At 41.3% G+C, this 16,739-nt stretch overlaps 1 protein-coding gene across 3 annotated transcripts in view; it reads right to left on the bottom strand.

Annotated features, from left to right (window-relative positions):
- Positions 1-13,993: 13,993 nt before the first annotated feature.
- The window catches only part of gtdc1 (glycosyltransferase-like domain containing 1), a 42,918-nt gene continuing 40,172 nt past the window's right edge, over positions 13,994-16,739 (bottom strand). For 2 of the 3 annotated variants that reach the window (XM_050049218.1, XM_050049216.1), the window contains exon 11: positions 13,994-16,359. In XM_050049218.1, coding sequence (XP_049905175.1) covers positions 16,285-16,359 — 75 coding nt within the window. In that variant the 3' untranslated portion in view covers positions 13,994-16,284. The remainder of the gene's footprint in view (positions 16,360-16,739) is intronic. The other variant, XM_050049219.1, reaches the window with a different exon arrangement.

The following is a 16,739-nucleotide window of genomic DNA, read 5'->3' as shown; positions in this document are numbered from 1 at the left end:
CAACACACAACAACCTGCGGGGGACATTTTTCTGTTGATGCACTGGCGTAAGTGGATCAGCGTGGATGAATAAAAAATGAGAACAATAGATAATTTATTTATTTTATGTTATGGGACATTGTAAATGTAATAATATTACCCGAAATCATGTTGGTAACGCGTTATATTACTTTGTTACTGCTAAAAAGTAATGTATTACAGTAGCACCTTGCTTTTGTAACACTGTATTTAACCTATATCAACACAGGATGTTTTGATCAACATTCTGAATCTGATTGGACGAAGGCGCAAATGAGTTTGGTGGGACGAAACGAGATCTCCATGACGGTGACAGTCTCACACGGACAAGATGACCACAGAGAGACAACAGGATACTGAACGATCACTGAATGTGACTTGTTCCGTTGCAGGAGAAGTTTCAGCTGGCTGTAATCTGTAATCCTCGCCGCCAGACGTCACTAAATCCTCCCGAGTCTGACACACTGGACCTTTAAGATAAGATAAGATAAGATAAGATAAGATAAGATACACCTTTATTGATCCCATAATTGAGAAATTCCAGTGTTACAGCAGTCAAGGAGAAAGTCAGATTAAAGATTTCAAATTTAAACTTAAAAAACTTAAATAACTAGGCATGCAAATAAGTACAAAAAATACAAGAGACAGCGATAGATAACATCTTTAAAGAATAAAGATGAGGTCAGTAGGCTGAATACTTGCATCTGATTCTCTGTGATAAACATGATCTGCTCTTTGTGTTTTCAGCCCTCAGTTGTTGCCTGCAGGTTAATCATAACAATAACAGAGAGGTCACATGACGCGCTGGGTGAGAACATGTCAGTGTTTTGGAGTCCTGGCCCACATGAAGCCAGCTCTGGATTGTAGTTTTTTATGATCCTGGTCTGTGCTGAGCGGTTTTATTTCAGTCCTGGCTGAGGCTTCACTTCGTCTGAAGCTCTTTGTTGTGGCTTGGTGTGGAAGCGTCTCTCTCGGTCTGTGGGGGTCTGGCTTCAATATGTCGCTGTGTTGTGTACTGGCATTGTGACCATGTGGTGAGGGAAACCAGACTCTCTGAAGTGTACCTTCACTTAGCCGTTCTATTTCTTCCTCCTGTCGCTGCCGTTCACCACAAAACATCCACAGGCCTCAGATTCCAGGCTCCACGTCTGGCCGACCTTCGACAGCACACAAAGAACACAAAACAAACGTCTGCGCTGACCTCTGGACCATCGTGTGAAAAACAGCTCGTCACCTTCTTACTGCTGTTTTTAAGGATGCTGTTGTTTACTGTGGGATATTTATTCAATGTAGTGTTCACTGTTTTTCAGGATCAAGTCTCAGCTGTCTGAAAATCTTCTGCTTCTCTTTCTCTCTGAGAATTCAGATTTATACCTTTGTCTCAGCTGTTAGCTTAGCTTAGCATAAAAACTGAAAACAGAGGTCTGGAGCTAGCCTGGACTTTAAACCTTTGAGCGCTGAGCAATGTAGTGCAATTTCTTTCAGAAACATATGGAAAAAAGAAAATGAGCCACTTGTTAAAAAATGTTCCAGAAATTTAGAAAATTATTTTTAAAATGTTAGAGCAAAACTATATTCATAATTATTTACAGAATTATTATATTTTTCAAGGGTTTTTTTCCAGGTCATTTTGTCATTTGTTTGTTCTCAACTTTCTTTACAAATTTCCTTGTTTTTTTTGTTTGTTTGTTTGTTTTTTTTACTAATTTTCTTGTTTTTAATTTTCTTTTTACTGATTTTCTTGTTTTTATTTCTTATTTTTATTTTTACTAATTGTTCTTGTTTTTATTTTTTCAATTTTCTTGTTTGTAATTTTCTTGCTAATTTTTTGGGTCATTGCCTCTTTCTTTGCTCATTGCCTTCTTCCCATGTTTTTGAAAGAAACCAAGACAATTTGCTCTCAAACAATGATCTCTAACAGCCGCTAATTTTAATCAATATCATTCTAAAACACATTATTTTATTTTAGATCATATATTATAATTCACTGAGGCACAAATCGAGCTTCAGGTCTGAATCAGAATCAGAAACTGTTCTGAATTCATCAGAGATGATCTGAGATCAGCTGTGGGCGCTGTCGCTTCATCACAGCTTCATCCTCCTCCTCCTCCTCCTCCTCCTTCAGTTATTATCTGTCCCCTGATCCTAAAGGAGTCAATGATCCTGACCCAATTAGTGGGAGCCTTCCAGGCGAGCAGGGGGCAGGAGGGGGAGGAGGAGGAGGGACGCCATCATGGTCCAGCTCCCATTTCCTGTCAGGAAAATCACATGCTAATTAATTAGCATTGGCATCTTCAGCCGCACGCGTCAGGCTGTGTGGAGGAATCAATGGTTCATCAGGTCACATGACTGCAGTCAGCTGACAGTCCTGAGCACGGTCCAGATCCTACACACGCCACAGTCCTGATACTAAACCCGCCATGGTCCTGATCCTACACATGCCACAGTCCTGAATTACGCCATGGTCCAGATCCTGAGCATGCCACGCTCACGATCCAGAACACAGAACACACCACAGCCCTAAACCCAAGCATGCCACAGTCCTGATTCTGAACACTCTATGGTCCTGATCCTAAACTCCTGAACACGCCAGGGTCCGCACCCCAATCCTGAACGCGCCACAATCCTGAACACACCATGGTCCTGATTCTAAACTTGCACGATCCAGATCCTGAACACGCCATAGCTCTGACTCCAGAGTTTAACCCGACGTGTCTGAACTCTGAGAGCAGGACTTTAAACTTTGGAGTATTTGAGAGCAGCCGAGGGTTCTGCTGGTGGGCTGTAGTGAGCTGGCGGTCGGTGTGAAGAAACAGGAAGTGCAGTCTCTTACATTAACACCAACATGGCGGTTAATGAACCTGTTGTAATAATGGAGTCTTCTTGTTGGAGCTCATTAGTGAACCATCAGACCTCAGATGGATGTTGTTGTAATGAAGTTAAAAGCTGCAGTGATGGACTGAGATCAGTTAATTACAGAGTGTTCTAATGGGTCAGAGACACGCCCTCGACACATACATGTACACATACATGTACTGATACATGTACTGCTCACACATGTACACATAGATACTGTGAAGCTCTGCAGAATTAGTATCTGCTTGTACAAATGTTTTAGTCTTATTTCCAGTCCAACACCTCACTGATATTTTAGATTGAGAAAATCATACGAGGAAATTTAACCAGATGTTTGATTCTTCGTCACGTGTGAAATCAATATGTGATCTACACATCTATCAGCTGGATATCTTTTTCAATGTTTACAAGCTAGTGCTGATTCAGTAATAGTTATACACACATTAACCATCAACTAACCAGTTAATTTTTGAGAAACAAAATGCGTTCAATCAAAGAGGCATTTCCTTTTAGTCCGCTCCACTGACTCAGTGAGTCTTTAGCACCACGTTTCAAACCTCTATTTGTTTAGAGGAGGAGAAATTTTAACGTTTTGTGTTGTTGTTTTGTGTCTTTAATTTATTTGCTGTTGGCTTTGCTGACAGACAGACGGGTAACTGTGTTAGCATGTTGAAACATGGTGCTTACTGCCCACCCTCCAGTCTCCACTGGTTAGCTAACGCTAGCCTTGACTGCTCTGCACTGTAGCTAGCTAGCAGCGGCCCTCATTCGACAACTACTGCTAGCAACAGCATTTCGTTGGCAGGATGGCGTTAGGGTGGAAGCGTAGCAGCCACCCTCCTCCTCCTGCCCCGAACACACTGGACACATCGCGCTGCAGCTTGCCAACAGATGACCACAACATAACCAAAGTTATTACTACTTTTACTGACAGATCTGTACCTCTTCCACCTCTGCGTTAGCTTAAAATCATGTGTGGAGAGCCGCTAACTAAACTTGGTTTCTCACCTGAAGAGCCAATCTCCAGAGCTATGACTCCCCAGGCGATATCTTTCCGGCCATTATGGGTCGTTCAGCTCGGGATATTTCTCGATCTCAACAGCGAGTCTCTCCTCATCTATTCTTCATCACACAAGAGACACAGAAACAGCAACAGAGCTCTCGTTATACATCCATGATGAGGACAGGAGTCGAGCTGCCACAGGAGCAGAGAAAAAAAGCTGCAACACGAGCTACAGTAAAAAGGACAGTGGCATGAAGTGACGCAGGGCAGCACGCCCAGGAGCGCCAACGCGCATCTAGCCACAGCTGGTGTGGGGTTGTACATTGAAAATAACGGGCATATTTGTTGACTCTCACTATTCACTGCTGGTGTGTTTTGGCATTGAGTGGCTTCATTTTGAGTCGCAAAACCCCCTTTAGCATTGTTGACTATGTTAACACTTGTAGCTGTGCTGACACTGCTAACGGTACTAACAAAGCTAACAGTGATGCCATAGGGGGGCCTTGCAGCTCAAAATTTGGCCACTAACTCACCGGGATGACCAGGGGTTTCATTTATTAACATTATGCATAAAACAAGGTCTGAAAGAGGCATACGCCACTTCCCACGCAAAAGTTGTGACCTATAAAAACAGACTTGATGCGCAAAACTCCACATGAGGTGGAAGCCTGATTGTAGGGAATGTCAAGTATTTTTTGGCGCACGTCATTTTTGGCTTTTGTCCGTACGTACATTTTTAGTATGAATACTATTTACAAATGAGACCCCTGGGAGGAGACCAGAGGGTGGCCACCATGTTTCCACAGAAGCACTGTTGGGTCAGAACAGCGTGGTAGGCTAATCACAGAATTAGCACACCGCAAGCTAACGTTAGCTCCTACTAGACCCTGTTGAAGCACAGTGCAGTAAACTGAATAACAGCAAAATTGACTCATGGACTGACCTGTGTAAACACTCAAAGACTTTAATCAATATCTACTTTGATGAATTTAAAAATGTTTTTCCAGTTTTCTCAAATTTTAATCCGAGCTGTCACAGAGGAGCTTTGTGAATAAACTTAATGGTCTAAAATATGATTTAAATTGGTGCTTTAATTTTTTTGTAAAGTTGTGTATCTTTAAAAAAGTGATTGATAAAACACTTTTCACACAATACCATTAATTTCTTGTGTACGACAGATAAAACAAATCCTCAGTGATGAAAATTACCTGATGATGAATTTGATCAGACATTTGACAGTTTTTGACTGAGCTGGAAAAAAAGGAGCAATATCTAATTAATAACTAATAACTAATGATGACGTTAACCTACGAATATGGAATCTAAATAAACTGTGACCCATCTTCTATTATTCTACTTTATAAAACACTGATAGTTTTGACGTTTTACATGTAAAGCTCCAAGACAGACAGACAGACAGACGGATGGAGGTATGTGAAGACAAACCACAGAAGAAGAAAAGTTAAAACACCATCTTTTCTTCACTTCTGTTCTCAGAGTTCTTCTTCAGTGAAGGTTTAAAGAAAAATGTGCCCTGTGAGCTCACAGATGATAATTATTCATAATAATGTGTCAGGGTGGATGATCGTCAGGACGGAGGCTCGGTAATGAGATGGAGGAATATGCACGGCACGCCGGCTCTCCGTCTACAGTGTAATAATGACATATGGCAGGCCAAGATGTCGGCCATCACACGCTGTTAACCGTTTACGAGCCGAGTCCTCGAAGGTGACGGATCCGTCCTGATCCTGACCTTATTAACAGAAACCCTCCGAGACACATTCAGAACACTAAACGCATCATTTACTGCAGCAACTCACAAATATATTCACCAACGCTTAGTCACATCTACAACATGTGACATCTGATATAATCAGACTGCTGCAAACATCCTTCTCTTTATGTTTTATTTTATTATTATTATTATTAAACAAATCCTCCACTTACGTCTGATTTATTTGACTTATTTATACCCCCAAAAATAAAGATTTTAGACATCTTTAAACTGTTTTAAACAAACATCGTCCTCTATGTTGTTGTGTAAATATATTGTGTGTCATCAGACAGATCCAGGAGAGACTGAGGAGCTTTAACTGATTAGATGTTTAACTGATGGACTAAGTGATACTGTGGATGATCAATCAAATTAAATTGATCTTCTTATTGATTATATTTACTTTAATACAGCTAAATGAGGGATGACTTGATTCTGCTTCAAATATAAATATGTTTATGACTGTTTGTAATGAAGCAAATGAGAAGCATTACATGATGCCTCACAACAGAGCAATGATCTCTAACAGCCGCCAATTTTAATTAATATCATTCTAAAACACATTATTTTATATTATTTTTTGCTTAATGGCATTTTGGAATGTATGACTGTGTAAATGTTTATTACATATGGGTTACATGTATGAGTGCATTTTTGTATATGTATAGTTTTATATTTTTATGATGTACAATCATGTATAGATGTATCTATACTTTTTATTAATGTAAATTCTGCTCCTATTCAGTTGGCAAACAAGCTGTATACAAAATTCAGAGTGCATGAGTTGTATGCACACAGTTTTCAATATGGACCGTGGCAGCTAGCAACTGCCATAAACAGTGCTAAACAGCAGCAACAGTGCTGACAGTGTACAATGTAAAATGTCGGTGAACCCTGTGAGTTGTAATGGAGCTGAATTTTGTAAAGTTACCTTTGTTAAATGTCGCTGTTGTCCCTCGTTGAACAGAGGAAAAGTCTGCTAGCCGCTAGGCTAATTTATACAATGTAAAAAGCCATAGGCTTGTGCTCATAACGTTAGCATGTTGTATTTGTGGGGAAAATGTGTCCAGATAAAGACAAGTGTTTGTCTGTGGTGAAGCTGATTTGTGTAATTGTGTTTGAAATTGTCTCTATTAAGCCATGTTTAATGTGTGTTTAACGTGTTGAATCAACCAAACTTTACAGCACTTCACAGAAACCCCACCACTGACTAATGTTTTGGAGGTGTAACTGCAGAGTGACACAGACACACCACACAACAGCGTAGACTATGCATAGAGCTGACGCACAAGTATAAATCCTGCTTACTGATGTTTACGTATGGAGCCATGGAGTTAAGTCACATACGGAGTTATGAAGTTACATAGGGAATAAGGAGTTACTGCTGTATCAATGCTCTGAACGTCACATATAGAAGCCTAAACCGTGAGCATGGACGTTAAACTCAAACTCAAAGACAGCATCATCCAAATGTGCGGATCACCAGGATGAGATAAAATAACCTGATTTACTATTTTTCAGTTTGATTTCATCAGAGATGCTTTTCAGTTTTACAGCCTGTTATGGCCTGTTGCATTATGGGAAAGTATTTGTTCAGTGTGATTCACCAGTGTTAGAAATGTTCCTTATTTTTATAATAAAACCAGTTTAAGGAAATGTCACCTCAGTCCACAGCAGGAGGACTGTGTCTGTTTTTGTTAAAAATACATGAAGACCAACAGATCCTGATGTTTATTTCCCACTGTATTGATCTCACAGCGAGCCGTGACTCCTGTGCAGCCTCTTTATATTATGGCCTGTTGTGTCGTAGAGCAGAGACGAGGAGGTTGTGTATGAACATGAACAGTTCCCTGACATGAACGCAGAGACAGCATCAGTGCAGCTCGGCAGCATTCAGCCTGGCGAGCTGACAGAAACCTTTTGGATGCAATTATGTGCTGAGAGGCCCCTCGAGGGCCCCATCCACCTCAGAACGCTCCGTCAAGAGCCCGCTGACAGCTTGGAGCGCCGCCCCGCGCCACACTCCTTCCATCGTGTTCCAGGACTCGATCCTCGGCGGCCCAGAAACCCCCTCCGACCCCCCCTCTGGTCTGCAGCCTGTCCCCCAGCCAAGCCTCACAGGCTGATCCAGCTTTTAATGCCACACCTTCCTGCAGAGGCCCGTCGAGGAAGGGAGGGATCTCACCCACATTGTTCTAAACGGAGATAAATGCAGGGTTTGGTTCCACCTTCAGAACCGACACCTCACCGCAGCCGTCCTCCAGGACTCCGCTCTGGATCCTGGTCTCTGCTGCCAGATTCTCTCTGGTTTCTCCTTGCTGCCAGACTCTCTGTGTTAAACCTCGACCCACGGACGCTCTGCGAACGCTCGACCTGTGGCGAGCTGGTTTGAGTGGTGGTTGAACCTGGATCTCAGAATACCTAAAGCTGGATTCACTAAATACACAGCAGCGGAGCCAGAACTGAAACAGGATCTGATTCTGTCGAGAGGCAGTTTAAAAACTGACCTGGAGTCAGTTCAACATCATATATCAGACTTCATACTCTGCACATTAATCATCATGTTAACTCTGACATACACTAAATATATTAACAAATAGAAATGGCTATTTTAAGCAATGTCCATATTTGAGTATTAATTAATCCTGGAGTACTCAAGTACTTGTAAAAAAAACCCCAGATAAATAAATAAATAAAAATAAATAAATTCAAAGTTAGAGACTGTTCTTTACTTATCAGAGGAGGGGGGTGGCTGGGCTGTGACTGAGTTTTTGTTTTTGTTGTTTCTTCACCCTCCCTACACTGTAAATTAGTTACTAGATTTTTTAAATTAACCCTTTGATATATGAATAATAAAAGTTGAAGACGAAATTCCAGAGTTGAAAAAAGTCTGTTTTTCACTCTTGTCGTGCAAATGTTTTATTTTTGGCCAAATTATAAATGTCATGTCATAAATGAAGTCATTTCGATTAAGTGTCATTATTTTAAGCTCAGATTTGATTTTGTTTTCTAATAACCAAGGACCATCGGAAATTTAAAATCCAACAATAATTTCAGTATTTATAGTTTCTGGCTGTGATACGTGGTGTCATTTTGGCAATTTTTATAGAAAACACACCTTCTATAAAGTGAAAACATGACCTCCAAACAAGTTTAGAAGGCTTGTTTTCTCTACAAAGTGCCAAAATTTACAGTCAAAAATTATTGCCCAACTTTGGAAAATCATCAAACTAGGAAAGCAAATCAGCAATATTTAGAAGGCATGTTTTCATTAAAAATCGGTGGTAAAATAAATACAAAATACAACCATTTAAATTTGAATGCCCCTCCCCTGAGCTAAAATAAAAAACTTAAGTCCCTCCCAATATAAAAGTTTACCCAATCAGCATCCTCCAGGAAGATGACAGAGGACGAGAAGTTCATTCATCGATTCACACGTACGACACAAGTTATTCGCATGCATGAGGCCAGTCAACACAAAATATTCTATATTCGAATGCAACACGAAAATTTGAGTTACGTTCAGACTCAGAAAGTTAATTAACGTACCGAGTCCTAGAGTTATGCACAGATTCACAGAGTTACATACGGACTAAGAGAGTTACCTTATGTACAGAGTCATATATTGAATCATGGGGTTAAATTATGTACTGAGTCAAGCAGTTGTGTACAGAGTAAAAAAGTTAATTTACGCACCTATGCACAGTTAACTATGGAGTCATGTAGTTCGTACAGAGTCATGGAGTAACGTACAGACTCAGAGAGTAAATGAACATACTGAGTCATGAGTAACGTTAGTTACAGAGTTATGTACGGAATCAGAGAGTTACACAAACTCGTGGAGTTAATTTATATACTAAGTCACAAAGTTCGTACGGCATCATGGAGTTATTTACAGAGTCACAGAGTTAGTTTACATACTAGTCCTAGTGTTACGCACAGATTCATGGAGTCATTAAGTTAATTTACGTACCTAGTCACAGAGTTAAGTAAGTTAGTTGTACAGACTCAGAGTTAATTAACGTACGGAGTCAAAGAGTTATGCACAGAGTCAAGGAATTACGGACGGACTCAGAGAATTAACTTCCATACCAAGTCACAGGATTATGCATAGAGTCATGGAGTTAATTTACATAAAGAGTCACAGAGTTAAATGTGGAGTCACAGAGATATGTACAGACTCATGTACTGAGTCACAGTTGTGTACAGATACAGAGTAACATAGTTATACAGTAATCACACGTGTGACTAACATCATGTGTCGTCCAGCTGATGAACCGTGGAGCTGACATGATCAGTATTTATATGAACACTGACATACGGGACACTTTCACTGCAGGAACGTCTCTTTAGGAATTAATTTGACTAATAAGGAAAGAATCCAAAACAAACCCCAGGATATGTATAAATGCTAATTCCTGGAGGAATCTGACCGTAGTTTCAGAACACATACTTATTATCAGGAACATAATGTTTAAGAGTCAGAAAGCTGCTCCGTCAGCGTTTCGTCTCAGTGAATCAACATCAGGTTCAAATCATCCAGAAACACTTTCAAATTCTTTTTATATCCGTTTAAAGGCCGACGACGACGCTGAGTCTTTTCTTCTCCCCGTCTCTCGTGCCGAGATAAGAGACTCTGTAATTATGGGGAAACCATTTTTCTGTATTTTATTATTCCCTAAATCAGATGTCTCAGGGTTTGGCAACAGGACTGGGAACGATGGGAAAGTGACAGACTTAAACAGGCTTTTGTGGTTCGAGTGTTTCACTAAATCTCACCAGAGAAGAAGAAGAAGAGGAGGAGGAGGAGGGTGGTGGGGGGAGGGGGATCAGCTCTCTGCACCTCAGTTTATTTTTTGCTGAGAAAAGTTTCCGTTTGTGTTTAAAAAAACCCCCCCTGATAAATGGCCGACATATCTATTACATAACGAATCATAATGTATTTATAAAGAAATTATAATGAAGGTTTATCATATCATATCTAATATATAATGACAATAAAGCTTTCTGTTCTGTTCTATCTAAGGAGATCCAAAACCTGCTGATGCTGACATGAAATCGTTTTCATATACGGTACAAATCTTACCACGTAACAGCACGTAAAGATGCTAATTTTTGTATCTTGTATCTCATGTATAATGCAGTACTAATGCTCATGCTTTTAAACACTGCGTAAGACTTCTAAATGTAGAAAGGTAAAGAAAATATTTATCTCCATAACTTATCTGAACTATGAACATTATATAGTTTTTGAGATATGATCGTTTCTATGAGCAGAGTGAAGCGGCGTGATGACAGATTTATCATTCAGTCCTCTGCGTGTTTTTGCACCACACATAATGTAGTGCAGTGACATCATCACGAGTGAACGACATGATGACAGGGAAGACAGAAGCCTGAGCGCTCTGCTGCAAAAAAGATTTAATGTTCTAGTTATCACGGTTTTTATTTTAGATCAATATATACAGGACGACCTCCCACAGCTGTCTGCAGAATGTTGGTGTTTAAAGGGTTAATATTATATTTTAGCCTATTATAAATGCTGATCCTCACAGTGAGCGAGCTGTTGTTAATTTAAAACTATAAAGTTACTACATGAACACACAGTGTGTATGTGAACAGTTGTGTTAACATGTTGACATCTGATGTGTAACATGTTCCACAGTGACGGTCTGACTGTAGTATTTTGGTGCAGTACAGTCTGAGTCTCCTGCAGAACTCCTCAGTGTTTTCTGGCCCGCTTCATGGAGCCAAACCTCCAAGCAGCTATTTCATATAATAACTGCAGACCGCTGAGTTTGTGTGTTGGAGTGAGGAGGAGAGTCATGGTGATGGACGTCTGCCTGCCGCCTCACTTAGAGGAGAAAATCAAATGAAAAAGACGTGGAGGCAGAGTCAAGGCGTGCCACGTTCTAACCAGAGGGCCCATTAAAAACATGGCAGCATATTGATAGCATATGACTGAGTCACACGAGGACAGCCCCGTCTCTTTCCTCTCCCTGCTCTCGTCCCCTCACCAACACACCGGCGACTGAGCGAGCAGCAGCTAACATATGGCAGCGGTAAAAAGCTAATGTGGAGCTGGCAGCTCGCTCGGCTAATTACGGCACCTTTAATGCTGTAATGTCTCCGGGGAGGGGCGTCTTCTTCTGAAGCTGCATGGAAAACTGAGGCTGGCCTTCATTTAAAAATGGATCTTTCAAGTGCTGAATTTTTAAGTAAATCCCAGGACAGCGGCTGACAGTCGTGCAGTCGCTTTGATGCTGATGGTTAAGGTTTCCTTTCATTTCTGCTGCTCACTGTACAAAACTGCCTAAATTACATTTCCACATCAAAAACACACATTTATTTAAACACGTTTAAACACAGCCATGTTTCCTCATCCAGGGGAGTGTACAGAGAGATTTATCAAAGGCTGGGGGCAGGTGTGACAAAGCAGCCCGCTGTGGGGGGGCCGCCGGAGGGGATGACTTTATTATTATTCTCTGTTGTAGACTGCTAGTTTGTAAAGGCATTCAACTGTGCAGAGGTAATCTAATATTAGCTGAGCAACCAGCAATATGACATCAGTTACCACAGCACAATGCTAACATTAACAGGGCTAAGATACCGGCAATCTGACATCAATTACCAGAGCACAGCGCTAACATTAGCAGGGCTAAGATACCAGCACTCACACATTATATCAACAGGCCCCAAAGCTAGCATTAGCAGTGCTAAGCTACCAGTTTATACACAACAAAACAGCACGAGGTAGCATTAGCAGGGCCTAGCTAACAGCACTCAAACGTTACAACAGGGGACAAAGCTAGCATTAGCAGTGCTTAACTGCCAGCTCACACAACATCAGGACACAAAGCTAGCATTAGCAATGGCATGCTACCAAGTCAAACACAACAGGCTACAAAGCTTGCATAAGCAGGGTCTAGCTACCAGCACTCAAACATTACGCCAAGGCAAAATGCTAGCATTAGCAGTGCTAAGCTACAAGTAAAAACACGACAACAGGGCACAAAGCTAGTATTTACAGTGCTAAGCTAGCTGTTCATACATGAAAACAGGGCATAAAGCTCGCATTAGCAGGGCTAAATTACCAATACAAATACAACAACAGGGCACAAAGCTAGCATAGCAGGGCCTAGCAACCAGCACTCAAACATTACGACAAGGCAAAAAAGCTGGCATTGACAGTGCTAAGCTACCAGTTCATACACAACAACAGGGCACAAAGCTACATAAACAAAATTAGTATAATTTAAACTGCACCTTTAATGTAATACTTTGTTTTCTTATCCTGGGTTTTGTCAAACGGTGGTAATAATCAAACTTACCTGAGTAAAGTAAATGCTACATTAGCGACTAAACAATCAGCATTCAGGATCTAAAGCTAGGCCAACAGGGTAAGCTAGCTAACATAGCTATTTATTTATTTATGATCCAACAAGTTCACAGTGAGTAGTGGACCAGGAAAAGCTAACAAGGGACAAAGCTAATGTAGCATTAGCAGGGTTATCAAACATCAGCTAACAGAGCAGCATTATTGAGACTTAAGAGCAGAACTGTCCCCTGGGAAGACCCTCACTAAGCTAATTAGCAGTGTTAAGATATGAGCTATATTCAACATCAGCAAACACAGGAGCATCACAGAGAACTGCTTTGATTCTGATGTTAACAAACGTAATCTGGTGAAAAACACTTTATGTTTGACTGTTAAACAGTCGTGATGCTAATGAAGCTGCTGTAGTGTAATGAAGAGACGAGTTGATGGGACATCAGGTCCATCAGATGTCAGAGGGAAATATTAATATTAATAATCACACATCCTCACCTCTGTGTGTTTGATGCTGGAGGTGTCTGAGGGCCAATCAGAGCGCTGCAGAGCTGACAGGAAGAAACCAGCTTCGCTCCTCAAGCGTGAAATTAATGTCGCTGTTCTTTGTTGATAATCCAGCAGTTTTCAGAAAAGCCTCAAACCAAACTGCTGCTCTGCTTTTATACATTTCTCTTCTCTGAGACGCTGCTGGAACACAACTTTCATTTCTTTACAAACTCACATTGAACCACATCATTTCATGGCTACACATATTCTAGATGTGCTCTTCATTGTTTCACACACATTTCTCTTAAATACAGTTGAAAAATAATTATTTCCTAAATGTTTTCTTCTCTCTTTAAAATAAAATTATTATTTATTTACACAGCTTGTAAAGAAAAAACACTTTGGTTCAAATGTTTTTGTTTGAAAATGAATAAAATCACTAAAACCTTATCAAAATACTGATTGATTAATTTTCTGTATTAATTATTGTCATGACCATTTTTAAAAACAGCATCACACAGTGTCACATGACCAGGTGAAGGTGATGATGTCGTCCTTAGGTGAAATGTTTCACCTGCAGCAGACTGTGTCTGTGTGTCTGTTAATAAACAAACAGCTGCTCTGAACACACACATGGTCCTCACAAACATGTAACTGGGTCAACTGACAAAACACTATGGCAACAATAACCAGCCAAAATACATTAGAGGCTTTTGTTCACTAACAGAACTCTTGTTCTCATTTGGTTAAAAATGTTTCTCAGAGCAGATCTATAGTAGCGATCATGAACCATGTCAAGGTTATCAATAAACACACATTTTTTCCCTCTCCCTACTCAATGGTTTAAAACATTCTTTGGGTGTTTGTTTGAATTTAACCTGCAAATAAACTAAACTGACAGATACTCTAGGTTTAGTCCAGTTTGCTCAGAGTTAGCCTTAAAGTCTAGTTACCTCAGAGTCAGCTTCAAAGTCCTGTTAGTTCAGAGTTAGCATCTAGGTCCAGTTATCTCAGAGTTAACTTAATAGTCCAGTTAGCTCATATTAGCTTCAAAATCCACTTAGCCTTGGGAAAGCTTCAAAGTTCAGTTAGCTCAGGATTAGCTTCAAAGACCTAGTTAGTTTCAATATCCCGTTAGCTCATAGTTAGCTTTAAAGTTCCGTAAACTCAGAGTTAGCTTCAAAGTCCCTAGTGTTAGCTTCAAATTCCAGTTAGCTCAGCGTAAGCATCTAGGTCCAGTCAGCTCAAAGTAAGCTTCTAAGTTCAGTTAAATCAAGAGTTAGCTTCAAAGTTCTTAGTGTTAGCTTCAAAGTCCACTTAGCTTAGGGTTAGCATCAAAGTTCAGATTGCTCAGAATTAGCTTCAAAGTTTAGTTAGCTCAGAGTTAGCTTCAAAGTCCTTAGAGTTAGCTTCACAATCCAGTTAGCTTCACAGTGTGAACAATGAAGCTGTAGTACAGTCTGTAACCACCACACAGGTCGATAGTGACATCAGCGTGGAACTGAGGTCACGACCTGATGACATCGTAAACCTCCAGAACAACTTGAGACTAATAAAGTTTTTACTGCCGAGTTCATAAAGCACAGAAGCATTAAAGCTTTTCATTGGCCTGTTAATACACACGTTCACTGTGTGTGTGTGTGTGTGTGTGTGTGTGTGTGTGTGTGTGTGTGTGTGTGTGTGTGTTAACATGTTGACTCTACACATCTCACACTGCTACCCTTTAGTGGCAGAATTGTGGGGGTCTGAGTGTGCTCAGGGAGGACTGTTGTGTTGAGAGGACGGTCTGAGGAGGTTCTGGTTGAGGCGTCTGAGCGTGCTCAGTGGCGTTGCTGCTGTCGCTGTGGATCAAAGTGTGATTAGAGCGTTCTCTCCTCTGACCTGAGGTCAGTTATAAACACACAGTGGTTGGTTGGTCTGTAGCTGCAGGAGCTGGATCACTGACCTGAGGCCTGGAGCTGTGAGCTGCTCACACATCTTAACTTCAAACACAAAGACAGAAAACTGAGCCAGGATCAGTTCTTAGTGATGAGACGAGCTGCTGCAGTTGCTGAGGACTGAACATCATTTATTACCTGTTTAATATTTAAATTATTGGTTTATACTTTTTCATTTTTTAACGGACACCTTATTGAACAGGCAGCAGTGAGCTGATCAGAAACATGTCTGAAAAAAATCTTATTTATGTTCCAGCTGCAGTTTGTGTCTCTGTGGAGTGTTTAAGTGTGTCTCGGAGTGAACCTGGCTGCAGCTCAGGTGGGGCTACAGACACAAACCACAGCCTGGCTGCCGCTCAGTCTCTGTGGTCAACAACACCACCACAACAGCACAAAGGGTAAAAATGGATCCAGCCGGATATATGAGGTGGCACCGCCTGTGGAAACATGAAAGCTTTTACACGTTAACCCCCCCTCCTCCACCCAAACCACACACATAAAAGAGAGCGAGAGGACGGGGACGTTTACAGGTCCAGACTCGGCGTCTCCGGCCCGCCGTGCTGCCTTTGATTCTGGGCTCAGAGGTGCCTGAGACGCTCGGGCTGGAAGTCACCGCCACTTTCTGCGGGACATGGCGCAGAGTCAGGCATGACGACAACCTCCAAACCATCCAGAGCTAATGAAGGCACAGTGCCCGGGTCCGCGGTGTGTTCAGGGACTCCAGAGCTAATGAAGGCACAGTGCCCGGGTCCGCGGTGTGTTCAGGGACTCCAGAGCTAATGAAGGCAGAGTGCCCGGGTCTGAGCTGCCATAGTGCGTTCGGGAACATCAGAGCTAATGAGGGCAGATTACCCTGGTCCGAGCTGCCACGGTGCATTCAGGGACACTCAGCTGCCAGTAGAGTCACATAACGCTCCTTCAGAGATGTCCAGGAGAAGGCGGAGGTGTCAACCTTAAGAACAGAAGAAGATCACATTTATTAAATCTAACAAGCTTAAAGGGACAGTTCAACATGTTGGAGAACCAACTACACAGAATGTTAGCTCCAGCTAGCTTCTAGTGCCAACTGGAGTGCAAACTGAACCCAGAAGCTACGCTAACAAGACCCAGAGACTAACTCTTAGCAAAGTAGATCTATAAGCTAAGGCTAAGCTAACTGGACGTAGAAGTGAAGTCTTAGCTAACTGGACCAATAAGCTAACAGGACCTAGGAGTTAACTCTTAGCTAACTGGACCTATCTAACTGTACCTAGAGACTAACTCTTAGCTAACTGGACCTAGAGACTAACTCCTATCTAACTGGACTTAGAGACTAAGTCCTAGCTAACTGGA

Source organism: Epinephelus moara, chromosome 7 (genome assembly GCF_006386435.1).
Source record: "Epinephelus moara isolate mb chromosome 7, YSFRI_EMoa_1.0, whole genome shotgun sequence".
Classification (NCBI taxonomy): domain Eukaryota; kingdom Metazoa; phylum Chordata; class Actinopteri; order Perciformes; family Serranidae; genus Epinephelus; species Epinephelus moara.
Note: the sequence above shows the minus strand (reverse complement) of the source record. Positions and strands in the feature narration are given on the sequence as shown.